The sequence below is a fragment of the Amblyraja radiata genome, chromosome 20, assembly GCF_010909765.2.
Source record: "Amblyraja radiata isolate CabotCenter1 chromosome 20, sAmbRad1.1.pri, whole genome shotgun sequence".
Lineage (NCBI taxonomy): Eukaryota > Metazoa > Chordata > Chondrichthyes > Rajiformes > Rajidae > Amblyraja > Amblyraja radiata.
In genome coordinates, this window is record NC_045975.1 from 7733134 (window position 1) to 7752857 (window position 19724).

The 19724-nt window shown below is 47.4% G+C and overlaps 1 protein-coding gene across 6 annotated transcripts in view; it reads right to left on the bottom strand.

Moving 5' to 3' along the window:
• shank2 (SH3 and multiple ankyrin repeat domains 2) overlaps positions 1 to 19724 on the bottom strand; it is a 624608-nt gene that overhangs the window by 464648 nt on the left and 140236 nt on the right. For 4 of the 6 annotated variants that reach the window (XM_033038733.1, XM_033038731.1, XM_033038732.1 and 1 more), the window contains exons 1-2: positions 13873 to 14076; positions 919 to 1122 (exon numbers count right to left, since the gene is read on the bottom strand). In XM_033038733.1, the coding sequence (XP_032894624.1) occupies positions 919 to 1122; positions 13873 to 14076 (408 nt within the window). Of the gene's footprint in view, positions 1 to 918; positions 1123 to 13872; positions 14077 to 19724 lie in introns of those variants that run through there. The other 2 variants (XM_033038734.1, XM_033038735.1) reach the window with 1 other exon arrangement.

A 19724-nucleotide genomic window follows, 5' to 3' on the forward strand; every position in this document is an offset into this window, starting at 1 on the left:
GTTTGTACGTTGTCCCCGTGCCCTGTGTGGGTTTTCCCCGAGATCCTCCCACACTCCAAAGACGCACAGGTATGAAGGTTAATTGGTTTGGTGTGTGAGTACATTGTCCCTCGTGTGTGTAGGATAGTGTCAATGTGGGGAGATCGCTGGTCAATGTCAATGTGGGGAGATCGCTGGTCAATGTCAATGTGGGGAGATCGCTGGTCAATGTCAATGTGGGGAGATCGCTGGTCAATGTCAATGTGGGGAGATCGCTGGTCAATGTCAATGTGTGGAGATCGCTGGTCAGTGTCAATGTGGGGAGATCGCTGGTCAGTGTCAATGTGGGGAGATCGCTGGTCAATGTCAATGTGGGGAGATCGCTGGTCAATGTCAATGTGGGGAGATCGCTGGTCAGTGTCAATGTGGGGAGATCGCTGGTCAATGTCAATGTGGGGAGATCGCTGGTCAATGTCAATGTGGGGAGATCGCTGGTCAATGTCAATGCGGGGAGATCGCTGGTCAATGTCAATGTGGGGAGATCGCTGGTCAATGTCAATGTGGGGAGATCGCTGGTCAATGTCAATGTGGGGAGATCGCTGGTCAATGTCAATGTGGGGAGATCGCTGGTCAATGTCAATGTGGGGAGATCGCTGGTCAATGTCAATGTGGGGAGATCGCTGGTCAATGTCAATGTGGGGAGATCGCTGGTCAATGTCAATGTGGGGAGATCGCTGGTCAATGTCAATGTGGGGAGATCGCTGGTCAATGTCAATGTGGGGAGATCGCTGGTCAATGTCAATGTGGGGAGATCGCTGGTCAATGTCAATGTGGGGAGATCGCTGGTCAGTGAGGACTCGGTGGGCTGAAGTTCCCCGCTGTATCTCTAAAGCCTAAAGAATAAACTGGATGGGGAAAAGAGCCAGGATTATTAGTTACCTCCAGAGAGGGAACCCCTTTGTTGACGGGCTGGGGGTATTCTTTGAGCAGTCGCTCCTCGTCCAAAAACTTGCCGTCCCGTCCATCGCTGGCTGGTTGGAAGAGGCCGTAATTCAGCACGTCCTTCAGGCTGTGGTTGAGGGTGCAGAGGATGCGTTGCTTGGCCACCCAGACCGTGGCATCCGGGTCAAACCGCATACACTTCTGCAAAAGATCACAACATGAGATGGCGCCGCGCGGCCTCCGACCAAGCTGTTGACCAGTCTGAAGAAGGGTCTCCACCTGAAACGTCACCCATTCCTTCTCTCCAGAGATGCTGCCTGTCCCGCTGAGTTAAGGGCCTGTCCCACATGGGCGTCATTTGCGCGTCACGCAGATGGCGCGCAAAGATTTTGTACATCCCAAAATCCTGGGGCGCCGCGCGAGATCGCGCGTCACTGCCTACGCACCATGCACGTGTAATGCGCACCATATGTCGGGAATTGAAGAATATAGTTGAACAGAGGGATCTGGGAATAACCGTGCATAGTTCCTTGAAGGTGGAATCTCATATAGATAGGGTGGTAAAGAAAGCTTTTGTTATGCTAGCCTTTATAAATCAGAGCATTGAGTATAGAAGCTGGGATGTAATGTTAAAATTGTACAAGGCATTGGTGAGACCAAATCTGGAGTATGGTGTACAATTTTGGTCGCCCAATTATAGGAAGGATGTCAACAAAATAGAGAGAGTACAGAGGAGATTTACTAGAATGTTGCCTGGGTTTCAACAACTAAGTTACAGAGAAAGGTTGAATAAGTTAGGTCTTTATTCTCTGGAGCGCAGAAGGTTAAGGGGGGACTTGATAGAGGTCTTTAAAATGATGAGAGGGATAGACAGAGTTGATGTGGACAAGCTTTTCCCTTTGAGAATAGGGAAGATTCAAACAAGAGGACATGACTTCAGAATTAAGGGACAGAAGTTTAGGGGTAACATGAGGGGGAACTTCTTTACTCAGAGAGTGGTAGCGGTGTGGAATGAGCTTCCAGTGGAAGTGGTGGCGGCAGGTTCGTTGGTATCATTTAAAAATAAATTGGATAGGCATATGGATGAGAAGGGAATGGAGGGTTATGGTATGAGTGCAGGCAGGTGGGACTAAGGGAAAAAAGTTGTTCGGCACGGACTTGTAGGGCCGAGATGGCCTGTTTCCGTGCTGTAATTGTTATATGGTTATATGGTTATATGCACATCACGTGCGCGTCGTGCATCATGACGCGTAAATGATGTTGCGTAAATGACACGCAAGTGGGACAGGCCCTTTACCCCAGCATGTTGTGTCAATATGTTGAATGAATTCAGTTCAGGTCGATGTTTCATATTCATTATTGTCACAGGTAGCGGGGTACAGCAAAAAGCTTCGGTTCGCATGCTATCCAAACAGATCAATATATACCTTACACAGATACAAAGATAGACACAAAAGTGGGCATAAGATAGCTTTGACAGACAAAGTGAAGGAGAATCCAAAGAGATTCTATAAAGGGCCTGTATCACTGCGGCAACCTAATCCGCGAGTTTAGAAGAGTTTGCCCTCGACTCATACTCGCAGCATGGTCGACACGAGGTCCAAGGAGGTCTTTGTAACTCTCCTTCACGCTCGAGAGTGGTCCCCGCGTACTCGAGGCCTCAGCTAGGTCGCGGCGTATTTTTCAACATGCTGAAAAATGTCTGCGAGTAAAGGAAGGTCGCCATAGAAAAAAATCGATATTTTTTTTACTCGTAGGTTTAGTCGAAGTAGGTCGTAGTAGGTCGGCATGTTAGTCGTAGGTAATCGAGGGGAATCGAGGATAATCGAAGGTAGTCGTAGCTGGTCTTCAACATAGTTGAAGGAGGTCTTCAACGTGACACTTTTTCAAACTCTCCTAAACTCTTCTAAACTCGGCAATTAGGTCGCCGCAGTGGGACAGGCCCTTAAAGGGGCAGTCCCACTCCGGCGACCTAATCTGCGAGTTAAGAAGAGTTTGCCCTCGACTCAAACTCGCAGCATGGTCGACACGTGGTCCAAGGTGGTCTTATAAGGTCACTGGAACTCTCCTTCATGCTCGAAGGAAGTTCCCGCATACTCGCGGCCTCAGCTAGGTCGAGGAAAGTTTTTCAGCATGTTGAAAATGTTTCCGCGAGTAGAAATTGGTCGGCATGGTTCTTTTGAATTCATAGTGCAGTGATGTGGGGTCGCTATGTAGTTACAGGCAGTCGAGGGCAGCCGTAGGCAATCTCCTTTGCTGACCGGGCATTTTAATTGGCTCATTGGAGTTCTCAGGATCAAGGAAAACCGACCGGTAATGTTAAATGCCCGCTAAACTTTATTAAAAGTTGTCTGACTTCTTAAAAGTGTCTCCACTCCTTCTCCCCCACTTCCCCCCCACTTCTCTCCCCTTCTCTCCCCTTCTCTCCCCTTCTCTCCCCTTCTCTCTCCTTCTCTCCCCCTCTCTCCCCGCACCCTTCCACGCTCTCTAAAGGACTTACCGTACACTGTGCAGCCGTCTTTTACCTTCCTCTTCATCGCGGGTGTGAATTTCAGACAGCGCTCCCCCGCTTTCCCTGGCCCCCGCCTTTGCGATGTGTTTGTGTGTGTGCGGTCAGTCGATCCAGCTCGCAATTTCATCGTTGACGGTCGATCCAGCTCAAGGTTTTCCAGACGAGTGCCCTCAAGCTTGATGCTCGAAGACACTCTTCTGAACTCGCGGATTAGGTCGCCCCAGTGGGACAGCCCTGTAAGTATATTACGAGTAAACAAGTAACTAGGGAAAGACATAAGCTCCTTAGAGATCACTGTCAGAGACAACTATTTTCTGGCACAGATGAAGAATTTAAATTGCATTTCTACTTCATTTCCTCAAGAACGCTTTGATTCTCTCATAAATCAGATATTTGGTTGACAACATCAAAGTTAATTGCTTATTAGAAACCAGCACAATGATTACAGACTGGTAAAACCAGTGCCTTTGAGAGGCGAAATTCAACTCCCCGACATCCTTGAGATGACATTCAATTGTTTGAAAAGTTGTCCCATAAATACGCTCTTCCACTGCGGACCAAGATGCTGTCTCTCGCCCAGGTCCCTGCCGGGTCGCAGAAGCCCCAGAGTCCTCACGGGAACTCAGGATCAAACAGTGCAGTAAACAGTCCCTTCTACGTACCACATCTATACCAACCTCTGCTCCAGCTACACTGATCCAATCTGCTCCTTACCCGAGTCCGAAGAAGTGCCCCTGTCCAAAACGCCACCTATCCATTCCCCCCACAGATGCTGTCTGACCTGCAGAGTTACTTTGTGGTTTGCTCAAGATTCAAACATCTGTCGTTCCTTGTTGCTGAATAGTTGCATATTTGTGTCTGCCGAAAAGCCTTTTAAACCTAGCAACTGTATCTAGTTCCAACACCTACTCAGGCCACATGTTCCAGATGTACACTCTGTGTAGGGTGGCACAATGGCTGCTTCCTAAAGGGCCTGTCCCACATTCACGAGTTCTGGTGGCGGCGCGACTCGTTGCAGCGGCTCCTACAGCCTGTCTGTCTTTTTTTTATTTTTTGTCTAGTTAAATGTAGTGTTTGGTGTTTTTTAATACTGGTTTTAAATGTGTATATGTGGGGGGCGGGGGAAACCGTTTAAAATCTCTTCCCTGTCCGGGAGACCCGACCTTTTCCCTGTCGGGTCTCCGTTGTCGTTGGGGCCTAGCACCGTGGAGCGGCCTCCAACCTGAACGACCCGGGGGCTCGGGAGACTGCGGAGGTGCGGACTACTCACCATCGTGGGGCTGGCCGGCCTCGGAGCGTGGGGAGCGGTGGTGACTCGCTGCTGCGACTCGACTCCTGGGGCTCGGGAGGCTCCAGCAACGCAGCCGCAGGTTCGGTGGACTGTCGGGACATCGGGAGCTCGCGGGTCCGGGGGGAGAGAGAGACCGCTTCCCGGAGCTCCCGCAACGCGACTTCTCCAGCCCGTGTCGCGGGGTTTGGAACGACCCGGAGCGGGGTCATACATCGCCCGGCACGGCTTCATGGCCGTGGGACATTCCAGCGCCCGTCGGGGGCTCCAACTTCGAGACTTCTAGACCGGGAGCGGGGCCGTAAATCGCCCGGCACGGCCTAAAATGGCCGTGGGACTTATCATCGCCCGCCTGGGGCTTGGACATCGGGAGAGACATGGAGAGCAGGGGAGAGAAAAGACTTTTGCCTTCCATCACAGTGGGTTCACTGTGATGGATGTTTGTGTGAACTTAATTGTGTGTATGTCTGTAGGACATTGTTTTTGTTTGTATGGCTGTGGAAACAAAATTTCGTTTGAGTCTCATTGGGGCTCAAATGACAATAAATTTGTATTGTATTGTATTGTATATTGTCTCGAATTCTCCCGGGTTTTCCCCTTGATTCAAACTCTCAGAATGTTCGTAACGAGTCTGTAGGAGGCCGTAGGAGTTCGTAGATATATCGTAGCGGCTCGTTATGCAAGCCGTAGGTAATCGTGGCATCAGGTAAGCCGGGACGTTTTTTCCAGCCCGATAAATAAATGTCCCCGAGTAAAAAAATGATCGGGATGAAAGAAATTGCAACTTTTTACTCGTAAGGAGGACATCGAAATAGTCGTGGGAATTCGTAGAGGTACTCGTAGGAGTTCGTAGGAGTTCGTGAACATAGTCGTGGAAGGTCGTAGGAGTTCGTAGATTACCACAATCTTGTTTTTTTTTAGGTCCTTTAAACTCGGCAGGGGGTTGGAATTAAGTCGTGAAAGTGGGACAGGCCCTTAACCGCGCCAGAGACCCGGCATCAATCCTGACCTTGTGTGCTGTCTGTGTGGAATTTGCCCCCATTCTACCTGTGACTGTGTGGGTTTCCTCTGGGTGCTCTGGTTTCCTGCCACATCCCAAAGACATGCGGGTTTGTAGGTTAATAGGCGTCAGTAAATTCCCTCTAATATGTAGAGAGTGGATCCGAAAGTAGGATAAGATAGAACTCATGTGAATCGATGATCAATGGTCATCATGCACTCTGTGGGCTGAAGGGCCTATTTCCGTGCTGTACCTCCAAACTAAACTACACTAAACTCTGCAGGAACAGGAACCTTATCAGTCTAAGGAAGGGTCCCGACAAAAAACATCGCTTGTTGCACCTTGCCTTCTGGCTGCATTTTACACCCACCATCCTCATCTTTGGACACCCTGTGTGTAGGGGAGAGGGTAGGGCTGAAGATGTCCTGGTTGGGTTGCTCCTGGGCCTGGCCAAGCTGGCCATCCGCGATTCAAGGCGCCAGATGGTGGAAGGTTCTACCCAAGCCCCTTTTCCGGGGTTACGTCCGTGCCCGGGTGCGGTTAGAAAGGGAATACGCCCTGTCTACGGGCACCCTGAGGGAGTTCCGCGACCACTGGGCTCCGCAGGATGTAGAATGTATCCTCAATAAGGATTGTATCATAATTGTATAATAGTTTACTATGGATATATGTTTGTATTCTATTATGGTGGTGGGTTCTGGCTTGTTTTATTGTAGTGTAATTATTATTTTTTAATAATTGAATACATTTTTTGATTAATAAAATTTAAAAAAAAACATCGCTTGTCCATTTCCCTCCACAGATGCTACCTGGCCCACTGAGTCGGTGAGCCGAAGGGCCTGTTTCCATGGATTGAATCAATCAAACATATGGCCTCAGATAGGCACAAATTGCTGGAGTAACTCAGCGGATCAGGCAGCAGCTCTGGAGAGAAGCAATAGGTGACGTTTCCGGTTGGTACCCTTGGTCGGTCTACAGAACCGTTCCGGCCTGAGACGTCACATATTCCTTTCCCTCAGAGATGCAGCCTGACTCGCTGATCTCCTCCAGAATTTTGTATCTCTCTTCAGTATAAACCAGCACCTGCAGTTCCTTCCCATGCAATGTGCCCTCAACTTCTGTCCTCTCACCTTAAACTCGTGCTCCCTCGTTCTTGATGGCCTTACCTCGGGGAAAAAGATACGCAGGAAGGGAATGCAGATGCTGGTTTACACCGGAGACAGGCACGAGTCCTGCAACCCATTCCTTCTCTCCAGAGATGCTGCCTGTACTGCTGATGTTCCTCCAGCATTTTGTGTTTATCTTGGGAAAATTATGTTGACTAATCTACCAACTCTATTCTGATAATCTTGCACAGTTCTCTCAGATCCGCCCCTCAGACTCTCTGCTGGATAAAGCCGCTCCGAATTGCTTTCCACAATTTGCTGTTGTCTTTACCCAATTTGTATCATCTCCATAGTCCATGCCCGTAGCCTTGGAATTTTTTTTTAAATTCTATTTTATTTTTAATATGTTTTATTATTTATTATTATTTATTTATTTTTATTTTTATTTTTATGATACTGCCTGTAAGGGAAATTCATTTCGTTGTTTCTAACTGAGACAATGACAATAAATTTGAATACAATACAATACAATGGAGGACACTGCACTCTTGCAGTGTGCTCCAGACTTCACTCTCGTTGCAGAACCCAGACAGCGCCTGCCGTCTTCATACCAATCAAGTCAAGTCAAAGTGTTTAAGAAGGAACTGCAGATGCTGGAAAATCGAAGGTACACAAAAATGCTGGAGAAACTCAGCGGGTGCAGCAGCATCTATGGAGCGAAGGAAATAGGCAACGTTTCGGGACGAAACGTTGCCTATTTCCTTCGCTCCATAGATGCTGCTGCACCCGCTGAGTTTCTCCAGCATTTTTGTGTACCTTCAAGTCAAGTCAAGTTTGTTCGTCACACACACACATACGAGATGTACAGTGAAATGTAAAGTGGCAATGCTCGCGAATTGTGCAAAAAACAAACTACAAACAGAATGGAACAGAATCACATATTCACATATTACATATTTGTGGGAGGGAGGGAAGAGAAAGGAGAAAAAAACAGCGATTTTAAAAAGACACCGCACAACAGTAAAATGGCGCAGTAAAGTTAGTCGCTGGAGAGATAGGAGTTGAGAATGGCCTGTGGGAAGAATGGCCTGTGGGAAGAAACTCCTTCTCATCCTCTCCGTTCTCACAGCACAGGAGGCGTTTGCCTGACCGTAGGAAAGCAATCTGCTTTGATTTATTTCTTTTGTTTTTCAGAAGAGTTTCCTAGATACATTTCAAAGAGCTGTCGCCTTGCAAATGAGTCGCTGCTTGGCCCACGAGTCATTTCTGACAGGGAACAAACCCTCTCCGATTTTGGGATGGACAACCAGACTGATTCCTGGGATGTCAGGACTTTCGTATGAAGAAAGACTGGATAGACTCGGCTTGTACTCGCTAGAATTTAGAAGATTGAGGGGGGATCTTATAGAAACTTACAAACTTCTTAAGGGGTTGGACAGGCTAGATGCAGGAAGATTATTCCCGATGTTGGGGGAGTCCAGAACAAGGGGGTCACAGTTTAAGGATAAGAGGGAAGTCTTTTAGGACCGAGATGAAAAAATCATTTTTTACACAGGGAGTGGCGAATCTGTGGAATTCTCTGCCACAGAAGGTAGTTGAGGCCAGTTTATTGGCTATATTTAAGAGGGAGTTAGATGTGGCCCTTGTGGCTAAAGGGATCAGGGGGTATGGAGAGAAGGCAGGGATGGGATACTGAGTTGGATGATCAGCCATGATCATATTGAATGGCGGCGCAGGCTCGAAGGGCCGAATGGCCTACTCCTGCACCTATTTTCTATGTTTCTATGAAGCATTCCTGAAACGTTCCAAGGTCACCAGTCATAGAAAGTAACCATGGTGTTCATAGACCCATGATCTCCATAGACTTCATAAACCCATGGACTCCATGGTCCCCTTTTTACAGCATATAATCCTCCAACATTTTCGCCACCTCAGGATCTTGTTGTACAGGGTCTTGGTGAGACCACACCTGGAGTATTGCATACAGTTTTCGTCTCCTAATCTGGGGAAAGACATTCTTGTCATAGAGGGAGTACAGAGAAGGTTCACCAGACTGATTCCTGGGATGGCAGGACTTTCATATGAAGAGAGACTGGATAGACTCGGCTTGTACTCGCTAGAATTTAGAAGATTGAGGGGGGATCTTATAGAAACTTACAAAATTCTTAAGGGGTTGGACAGGCTAGATGCAGGAAGATTGTTCCCGATATTGGGGAAGTCCAGAACAAGGGGTCACAGTTTAAGGATAAGGGGGAAGTCATTTAGGACCGAGATGAGAAAATCATTTTTTACACAGAGAGTGGTGAATCTGTGGAATTCTCTGCCACAGAAGGTAGTTGAGGCCAGTTCATTGGCTATATTTAAGAGGGAGCTAGATGTGGCCCTTGTGGCTAAAGGGATCAGGGGGTATGGAGAGAAGGCAGGTACAGGATACCGAGTTGGATGATCAGCCATGATCATATTGAATGGCGGTGCAGGCTCGAAGGGCCGAATGGCCTACTCCTGCACCTATTGTCTATGTTTCTATGTTGCCAGTGTTGAGCATGATCACTGGTCGGCGTGGATGTTCGACCTGTTCCAAGCTGTATGAAACAATGACTCTTAACTCAAATTCTGTATTCATCTGGTATTAACATGATGGACCAAATGGCCTCCTTCCCCCTCAATAAATAACTCTCTGCCATGCCTTAAATATTCATGAGGAGATGAAGACTTTGGAATGCAATTACTCAACGACTGTATGACAACTTCCATAAAGCCACTCAGTTTTACCCCCTCAGTTCTCTGCCTTTTGTTCAGGAGTGGAATCTAATTTCCTTCAATACTTGCTGTCGAGAGCAGGCGGTTCCCTGGTGATGTGCGTTAATTAGGTTAATCTCACAATTCCCATCAATGCCCCTTTGGAATTACCGCTAATTTGAAGAAATGGAGGCACTGAATCTTGCTTCCCTTTAATAAATGACCGAGCCTCATGCAGGAAATCTGGTGTCATGGGTTAGCAGCATAGAAACATAGAGAATAGGTGCAGGAGGAGGCCATTCGGCCCTTCGAGCCAGCACCGCCGTTCATTGTGATCATGGCTGATCGTCCCCAATCAATAACCCGTGCCTGCCTTCTCCCCATATCCCTTGGCTACACTAGCCCCTAGAGCTCTATCTAACTCTCTCTTAAATCCAGTGACTAGGCCTCCACTGCCCGCTGTGGCAGGCAAATTCCATAAATTCACAACTCTCTGGGAGAAAAAGTTTTTTCTCACCTCAGTCTTAAATGTCCTCCCCTTTATTCTAAGACTGTGGCCCCTGGCTCTGGACTCGCCATGTGGGAAAGTTATCACCAAGTTCCTGCCCCTCCTCAACACAGGACCTAATAATCTGATAAATCTCTTTGACTGTTAGCCATGTGTTAATGCCAATGGTGCAATGGTGGGTGTGCATGGCATGTGACTGAGGGAGAGAGATAGAAGATATTACAGAGTGACAGAGAAAGAGAGGGGGAGAGAGAGAGAAAGACAGACAGAGAGGGATAAAGGGGAAGAAATAAAGAGAAAGAGAGAGAGAGAAAGAGAGAGAGAAAGAGAGGGAAAGAGAGAGAGAGGGAGAGATAGATAGAGCAAGAGATGGAGAGGGAGAAAGAGAGAGACAGAGAGGGAGAGAGGGAGAGAGAGAGAAAGAGAGGGAGAGGGAGAGAGAGAGAGGGGAGTACTGGGGAAAATGATAGAAAGTCTGAGAGAGAAAGAGAGAGATAGAAGGTGTTGCAGAGAGATAGATGGGACAAGAGAGAGAGGGATCGAGGCACGGGAGAGAGAGAGAGAGAAACACACAGATTGAATGACAGATACAACAAAGCCAAACAGGCGGAGAGACAGAAGGACTGAATGAGACAACGGCAGACAGAGGGAGAGAGAAGAGAGAGAATTTTTTTAAAAAAACAGCTGGCAAGAACAAGACAGAGAAAAAACGAGATGGGAGGGGAAGAGGGATGGGGAGGAACGGGAAGGGATGAGGTGAAGGAGGGTGGAAGATGGGAAGGACAAAGATGAGAGATGGGCAGTGTGCAAGAGAGATGGAAAGGAGTTATTGATTGACATGTAGAACAAGCATCTCACAGCATCGCTGGACACGTGGCAATGAATAAACGAAACTTCACGCATTGGTATTTGGAGCCCGCAAGGAGAGTGGAAATCGATTCAGCAGCAAACTTCTGAAAAGAATAGTGCATCGAAGCAAGAATAATTGAATGATCGGCCGTCGCCACTACAGGCTGAGTGGCCTCCTGCTGTTTGTCTGGCAGGAGGTCTCTGATAACGTGGTCAATAATCTCCCAGAGTCAACTTGTGGAGCCATTGCTAAACACAAAGACCACACACACAATGGATCCAACAGCCAGCACGCTGTGTCCCATAGATTGCCAGCGATTCCGTGGAGCGTCGACAAACAACAAAGACATCGTCAAAGGTTGACAAAAACGCTGGAGAAACTCAGCGGCTGAGGCAGCATCTATGGAGCGAAGGAATAGGCGACGTTTCGGGTTGAGACCATAAACGTCGCCTATTCCTTCTCTCCATAGATGCTGCCTCACCCGCTGAGTTTCTCCAGCATTTTCGTCCACCTTAGTAATAATATGTGCTTGTTTCTAGCTAATACAACATGGTTGAACTTGTTGCTAGTAACAAGTTCATGAATCTTACTTTCCCGAAATCCTATTAAGTTTCAAGGGATATGGGCCAAATGCAGGCAGGTGGGACTGGTGTCGATGGGGCATGTTGGTCGGCGTGGGCAAGTTGGGCCAAATGGCTTTTTTCCAAAACGTATGAGTCTACGGCGCTGAGTCTATTACTCTCGGCCACACTAATCACCTCTGTCTGTACGTGGTCCATATCCCTCCATTCCCTGCATATCCATGTACCTATCCAAAAGCCTCTTGAACATCACTATCTTATCCGCCTCTACCACCAACCCTGGCAGCATGTTCTAGGCACCAACTACCCTCTATAACAAAAAGAGACCACACCTGGAGTATAGTGCGCAGTTTTGGTCCCCTAATTTGAGGAAGGACATTCTTGCTATTGAGGGAGTGCAGCGTAGGTTTACAAGGTAAATTCCCGGGATGGCGGGACTGTCATATGCTGAGAGAATGGTGCGGCTGGGCTTGTACACTCTGGAGTTTAGAAGGATGAGAGGGATTCTTATTGAAACGTGTTAGATTGTTAAGGGTTTGGACACGCTAGAGGCAGGAAACATGTTCCCGATGTTGGGGGAGTCCAGAACCAGGGGCCACAGTTTAAGAATAAGGAGTAAGCCATTTAGAACGGCGACGAGGAAACATTTTTTCTCACAGAGGCTTGTGAGTCTGTGGAATTCTCTGCCTCAGAGGGCGGTGGAGGCTGGTTCTCTGGATATTTTCAAGAGAGAGCTAGATCGGGCTCTTAAAGATAGCAGAGTCAGGGGATATGGGGAGAAGACAGGAACGGGGTACTGATTGGGGATGATCAGCCATGATCAAATTGAATGGTGGTGCTGGCTCGAAGGGCTGAATGGCCTACTCCTGCACCTATTGTCTATTGTCTATAAAAAAAACTTACCCTGTACATCAACCTCCGGCATTCCAGAGAAAACAATCCAAACAAACAAATGTGTGGGGACACAGGTAGGGAATCACGCAATGTGGAATGAGGCCGTTCAGCCCATCCTACCAGTGATAGCCCGTTGCGATAGGTATTTGACTGCCCTCACAATGGTAAACTTTCCACTTCCAACTAAAGAGGTTCTGCTGTCATAACAGCCTGTCCCCTGAATTGACGAAGGTTAGAAATACCTTCTGAAGAAAGGTCTCGACTCAAAACATCACCCAATCCTTTTTCTCCACAGATGCTGCCTGACCTGCTGAGTTACTCCAGCACTTTGTGTCTATCATCGGTTTTGATTGAACTTGTACAGCGGACTGCTCTGTTAGTGATCCGCAATATTTAACGGCACACAACCAAATGTCCAATAGCTTTTTAATCTCCTAAAAAATAATAGTTTCTGGGGAATTAAAGAATAGAAGAATTGAGCAACCATTGAAGTCGGGGATTAGCCGTGATCTAATTGAAGGGTAAACCGTATAAACTGCACTTGGTCTTATTTCCTCATTTCCCCGAGCATTAATTTTCTTCAACGTACAATGACTTTCGTTTGGACTTCACTTGCTGCTTTGCAAATTGGTTCTCGTGTCATGTGAGAGACAGAGCAGGCAAGCAGAACAACTTCCATCCTTGAAGGACGGTAGTCAATGACAATCCAATAGCTTCATGATCACCATGAGTAATATTTCATTCCAAATTTTTAGTTTAGTTTTGAGATACAGAGTGGATACAGGCCCTTCGGCCCACTGAGTCCACGTACACTAGCCCTATCCTACACACAATAGGGACAATTTACAATCTTTACCGAAGCCAATTGACCTAGACACCTGTTTGTCTTTGGAGCGTGGGAGGAAACCGCAACACCCGGAGAAAACCCACGCAGACACGGGGAGAGCGTCCAAACTCCATACAGACAGCACCCGTGGTCAGGATCGAACCCGTGTCTCTGGTGCTGTGAGGCAGCAACTCTACTGCAGCGCCACCGAGCCACAGTGCCACCCTAAACACAAACAATAGTCTTTCCTCCTAACTATGGAAGATAGTTTCTTTACTGCTCATTTTTTCAATTCTGTTTTATTTTTTTAATCGGTAAGCCCTGTCCCACGGTACGAGTTCATTCCAAGAGCTCTCCCGAGTTTAAAAAAAAATCAAACTCGTGGTTAGCACGGAGAATGAACGTAGCGGGTACGTCGGAGCTCGGGGACGTCCATTAGCGCTAACGGCAGGTAAGCACGGGAAGACTCGTGAAGATTTTTCAACATGATGAAAAATGTCCACGTGAGCCCCGAGTACTGACGAGTGGCCATTACCGTAAAGCTCCGAGTTCGAATCAGGGTAAACTCGGGAGAGCTCGTGGAATGAACTCGTACCGTGGGTCAGGGGTTTTACCGGGATGAAATTTTTTATTGACGAGGCACCTACCGTTTGCTGCAAGTCGGGGATGAGGACTCTGATGACCAGGCTGTTGCTCTGCGAGTCTTCCATCCTGGCGTCGGCCTGCGCTGCTGTGGCCCTGATGGTGTCATAGATTGTTTCTTCTTCGGAGCTGTCGGAGTCAGAGTCAATAGAATAATCAGAAACACTTTGGGCCAGCTCATCTTTACTTGATGTCGGACGTTGCAGCATGCCGAGCTTATCTTATACTGTAGTGCTACCAGGATAGAACAACATAGAATGAGAACAGAAATAATCTTATTGCGAAAATATTACACATAAACTTCACAAGGCACTGGAGGAAAATGAAGATTATTGAAGGAGAACAGAAATGAATTGAAGAGAATGGTTTTGAGTTCATGTTCAATTGTCTCCGCCCAGGGAATTAATGCTTCCTTATCTTTTCTGACATTAAGCACACTGTCAATGAGGAATGGGATGGTTCTTAGTTTAGTTTAGAGATTCAGCGCGGAAATAGGCCCGAGTCCACGCCGACCAGCGATCCCCGTACATCAGCACTATCCTACACACACTAGGGACAATTTACAATTTTTAGCGAAGCCAAATAACTGACAAACATGTATGTGTGTCTTTGGATTGTGGGAGGAAATTGGAGGACCTGGGGAAAACACACGTGGTCAAGGGGAGAACGTACAAACTCCACACAGACAGCACCCGCAGCCAGGAACGAATGTCGTCTCTGGCGCTGTCAAGCAACAACTCTACCGCTGCGCCACCGTGCCGCTCATTGTGAAGACATTGCAGTTCTTTGGAGTTGTCAAGTAAGACTCTCTCTCACTTCCCATAGACAATAGGCCACAGAACATGCACACAAGGAACTGCAGATGCTGGAATCTTGAGCAAAACACAAAGTGCTGGAGGAACTCAGAGGCCTGAGAGCAAATTAATCAGGCCCTTTGTACATCTTAAGTAACCACCAATCACTTATCAGCTAGATAGGGCTCTCAAAGATAGTGGAGTCAGGGGATATGGGGAGAAGGCAGGAACGGGGTACTGATTGGGGATGATCAGCCATGATCATATTGAATGGTGGTGCTGGCTCGAAGGGCCGAATGGCCTACTCCTGCACCTATTGTCTATTGTCTATTGACCATTGGTGCCTTTCTGCAAGGATATAATGAACTCCTCACATTTAATAGGATTGGTACTCGAAAAGACATTATGTTTTTAATTATTGATTTTTTTTCCAAGTTGTGTAAGAAGCTTCTTTAAACTGGTCAGGCTATGTCATTGAGAAGTACTTATACCTGATGCAAAGTAAAAAAAAATCATTAGTTGGTGTAAATCTAACGCAAAAACAGAACATGTTTCCAACATTCTCCTCCTCATCTGACATCCTTTTGTCTCCTTCTCATCTCCAGCGTTTGCCACTTCCTCCATCCACTTGCCAAACGCCCTCCTCAGCTGTATCCACCTATCACTTATCAGGCGTCTGCCCCATCTCAACCTCCCTTTTCCAGCTCCCTCCCCCTGTATTACAATCAGTCTGGAGAAGGATCCCGACCCGAAACATCGGCAGATGTTGCCCGACCCACTGAGCTTCTCCAGCACTTTGTGTTTCGCTCAAGATTCCAGCATCTGCAATCTCTTGTGTCTCTCCATGTCCAATGATTCATTTGGGTCAATGGTCGCTGGCAAGCAAGGATTAAAGGACAAATGCTGACCAAGATGGTGCCCAACCCAAGCGACTCTTTGTGTGCTGGTCGAGGAAGTGGATCTGCAATCACGCACGACAGTCGCTCCACTCTTTTAAATCTCTGCTCCGACAGCTACATTTCTGACTTTAACTTTGATATTCATGTTAATTCCCTTTATCCTGTACCAGTACACTGTGAATGGCTGGATCGTAATCATGCATTGTCTTTCCCCTGACTGGATAGCACGCAACAGAATCCTGCACATGACGGGATATGGGACAGGTTTGGATGGGATATGGACCAAACTGGGACATGTTGGCCAGTGTGGGCAAGTTGGGCCAAAGGGCCTGTTTCCACGCTATATCACCCTCTGACTCTAAAAACCTTCTCATTATACTTCGATACACAGGACAACAAATAAACTAAACTAAATTATTTTAAAAAACATGTAACCATTCAACAAAGATCAGACTTTCAGTACCGGGCGGTGCCAAATGATATGTTGGTAGGAGGATTAGTGCTGATCTTGGATTCCTTTGAAAGGCTTTACATGGTTTTCCTGGGGATTAATGTTGGGGGTTTCTCCATTATTTACAGCATCAGCAGTAACAGAACTCAGGAGCAATGGGTGAATATTAGATATTTATTTACCACGGCACGGTGGCGCAGCGGGTAGAGTCACAGCCTTACAGCGCTTGCAGCGCCAGGGACCCGGTTCAATCCTGACTACGGGCCCTGTCTGTACGGAGTTTCTACGTTCTCCCCGTGACCTGCGTGGGTTGTCTCTGAGATCTTCGGTTTCCTCCCACACATCCAAAGACATATAGGTTTGTGGGTGAAATGGTTTGGAATTAATGTAAAATTGTCCCTAGTGTGTGTAGGATAGTGTTAATGTGCGGGGATCGCTGGTCGGTGCGGACACGCTGGGCCGAAGGGCCCATTTCCGCACTGTATCTCTAAACTAAACTAAACTAAACCCCATATACCCTGACACAGGCCTTGGTGGCTCACCTGTAATCAGGTATTGTCTTTACGCTAACTGGGTCGCACGTAACAAAGCGTTTCACTGTACTTTGGTACACCTGGCAATAAACTAATCTAACAACTCCAGCTGTTCCAGAGTCTTACTAAGCGACAATTCCAACCAGAAGCATACAACAAACAACTTTTAGTTTATTTTAACCAGCTTTTAGTTTTTCTTTTAGAAATACAGCGCAAAAAGAGGCCCTTCGGCCCACCGAGTCTGTGCCAACCAGCAATCCCCGCACGTTGACACCATCCTACACACAGTGGGGACAATTTATAATTTAGTTTAGTTTTGTTTTTATTTAGTTTATTGTACCAAGCTTTTTTTGGATGCTTTTTTTTGGATGCTAACCAGTCAGTAGGCAATACATGATTTTACTGAAGCCAATCAACTTACAAAACTGTACGTCTTTGGAGCGTGGGAGGAAAACGGAGCACCCGGAGAAAACACATGCAGGTCACGGGGAGAACGTACAACCTCTGTGGTCAGGATCGAACCCGGGTCTCTGGCGCTGTAAGGCAGTAACTCTACCACTGCGTCAAGTTTTAAAGCGCGCAGCATGCCTGACTTTCAGATACCAAGAAAAAGGATTCATAAGATGCCTTTCCCCATCCCAGACCATTTCAGAGCATTTCTAAGGCCAGGCACAATCTGAGTCGCACTAACTCTTACAGTGCAAGGAAATGGAACAGCTCCAGTATACACAGCAAGATCCCACACACAATGATGACAAACCCACTGGGTAATACCCAGTTAGGGACTGATGTCTGAGTTTAGTCTATTGTCACGTGTACCGAGGTACAGTGAAAAGCTTTTTGTTGCGAGCTAACCAGTCAGCGGAAAGACAATAAATACATGATTACCATTGAGCTGTCCACACTGTACATGATACATGATGAAGGGAATAACGTGCATATTGTTTTAGTGCAAGGAAAAATCCAGTAAACATAGAAACAAAGGTGCAGGAGTAGGCCATTTGACAGTTCGAGCCAGCACCGCCAATCAATATGATCATGGATGATCATCTAAATACAGTACCCCGTTCCCACTTTTTCCCCATATCCCTTGAATCCTTTAGTCCTAAGATCTAATAGTCCGATTAAAGATAGTCCGATGGTCTCCAATGAGTTAGATAGTAGCCCAGACCTGCTGTCTAATTATTGGTAGGATGGTTCAGTTGCCTGATTGTCAACGTGAATAATAGGAGAATAACACCTCCACATTCCCAGAATAGTAGCAGGGGATTTATATTTTCATCTGACATCCCCTCGTTTTATTGATATTCTGTAGACTGTCTGCACTATGTTCTCATCTCAGCGTTCAATCATTAACCTCTATTCTCACCAGCAAAACTGCTCAACGTACACCACATAAACTTTTTCACCCAGAGAGTTGTGAATCTGTGGAATTCTTTGCCACAGAAGACAGTGGACGCCAATTCACTGGATGTATTCAAGAGAGAGTAGGATACAGCTCTTGGGGCTAAAGGGATCAAGGGATATGGGGAGAAAGCAGGAACGGCGGGGGGGGGGGGGGGGGGTACTGTTTCTGGATGATCAGCCGTGATCATATTGAATGGCAGCGCTGGCTCCAAGGGCCGAATGGCCTACTCCTGCACCTATTTTCTATGTTTTCAATGAGAGGTGAGAGAATGGAACCCACAGTTTGGGTTTAGTTAAGCCTGCTAAAATGGTGGAGAATGGGAATGCTATCTGGGCGGATTATGCTCGTTTACAGCTGCAGCGGTTTCTGGTCTTCAGTCCACCCCCCCTCCCATTGCCTACCACCCACTGTGACCCCCATTATACACTTAGTCGGCAAGTACACACCGACCATATTGCCCACAGCCATCCACTGAGTGAAATCATTTTAAAATGCAAAGGGAGATAAAAAATAACACTTATAGTTGCGACGAAGCATGAAGTAGACTCGCACAAGATGGCTCCAACAGCTATTACAGATGCCTGAATACTTTGTGGATTTCTTTTCTGATTTAATTCCTGCTGTGGTGATGGAAATGCAGCAGTCAAATTGCACACAGCATGGTCTCAGGAGCGGCAATGCGATCATGAACCGGCATCCTCAGTGTTCAGGGGTATGAATGAACCGGCATCCTCAGTGTTCAGGGGTATCAGGTTGAGGGATAAATAATGGTCAAGGATTCCGCAGAAAATTCAGATGCTTTGTCCAAAATCACAGCCCTGTAGCAGAAGCTTCCACGTGGCGGGGGGGGCTGGAGACTGGAAGTATCCCGAGCTAATTCTGCTACTACTGCAACAAGTGATGGCTCCCACTGATTGTCGCCGGAAGCTTGCGTCCTTTTCAGAACGGACGAGGACAGCGAGGCCAAGATTTGTAACAAGATGGACACGAAAAGAATAACAGGAGAGTGTTTACCATTCAGCCCGGAGAGTAGTTCTCTACATATCTGCCACTCTCCATTCTCTGTTACATTTACTTTAGACCCTGAGAGATACAGCAGGGAAACAGGGCCTTCTGCCCATCGGGCCCGCGCCAATCAGCACTCACTCCGTTACACTGGCACTATACAACACACTAGGGACAATTTTTACAATTTTGAAGCCAATTTTCAGGCCAAACAAACCCGCGCGACTTTGGAATGCGGGAGGAAACCGGAGCACCCGGAGAAAGCCCACGCAGTCACTGGAAGAACCTGCAAACTCCGTAAAGACAGCACCCGAGGTCAGGATCGAACCCGGGTCTCTGGCGCTGTGAGGCAGCAACTCTACCGCTGCGCTACGGTGCCGCGCGTGAGTCACTGTGCTGCCGAACCAACACTCCCCCTTATCTGTATCCACCTATCACTTGCCAGTCTTTGCTCCAGCTCTCTTTTCCAGCTTCGACCACCCCCCCCCCCCCCCCCCCCCCCCACCACCCCCACAGTCAGTCTAATAAATCCCGACCCAAAGCACCGTATGTCCATACCCTCCCCAGATGCTGCCTGGCCCGTTGAGTTCCAACAGCACCTTGCACTTTGCCCAAGAATCTTCAGTCTCTAGTGTCCCCATTATCTGACCTATATCATCGCCGTTTTGTGAGATCATAAAATTGTCACCGCTGTGTTGGCCATTCGTGCAATATTCAACCAGTATTCACCACCTTGCCTGAGGTCACTTGTGCCAGCTCTGATTTGC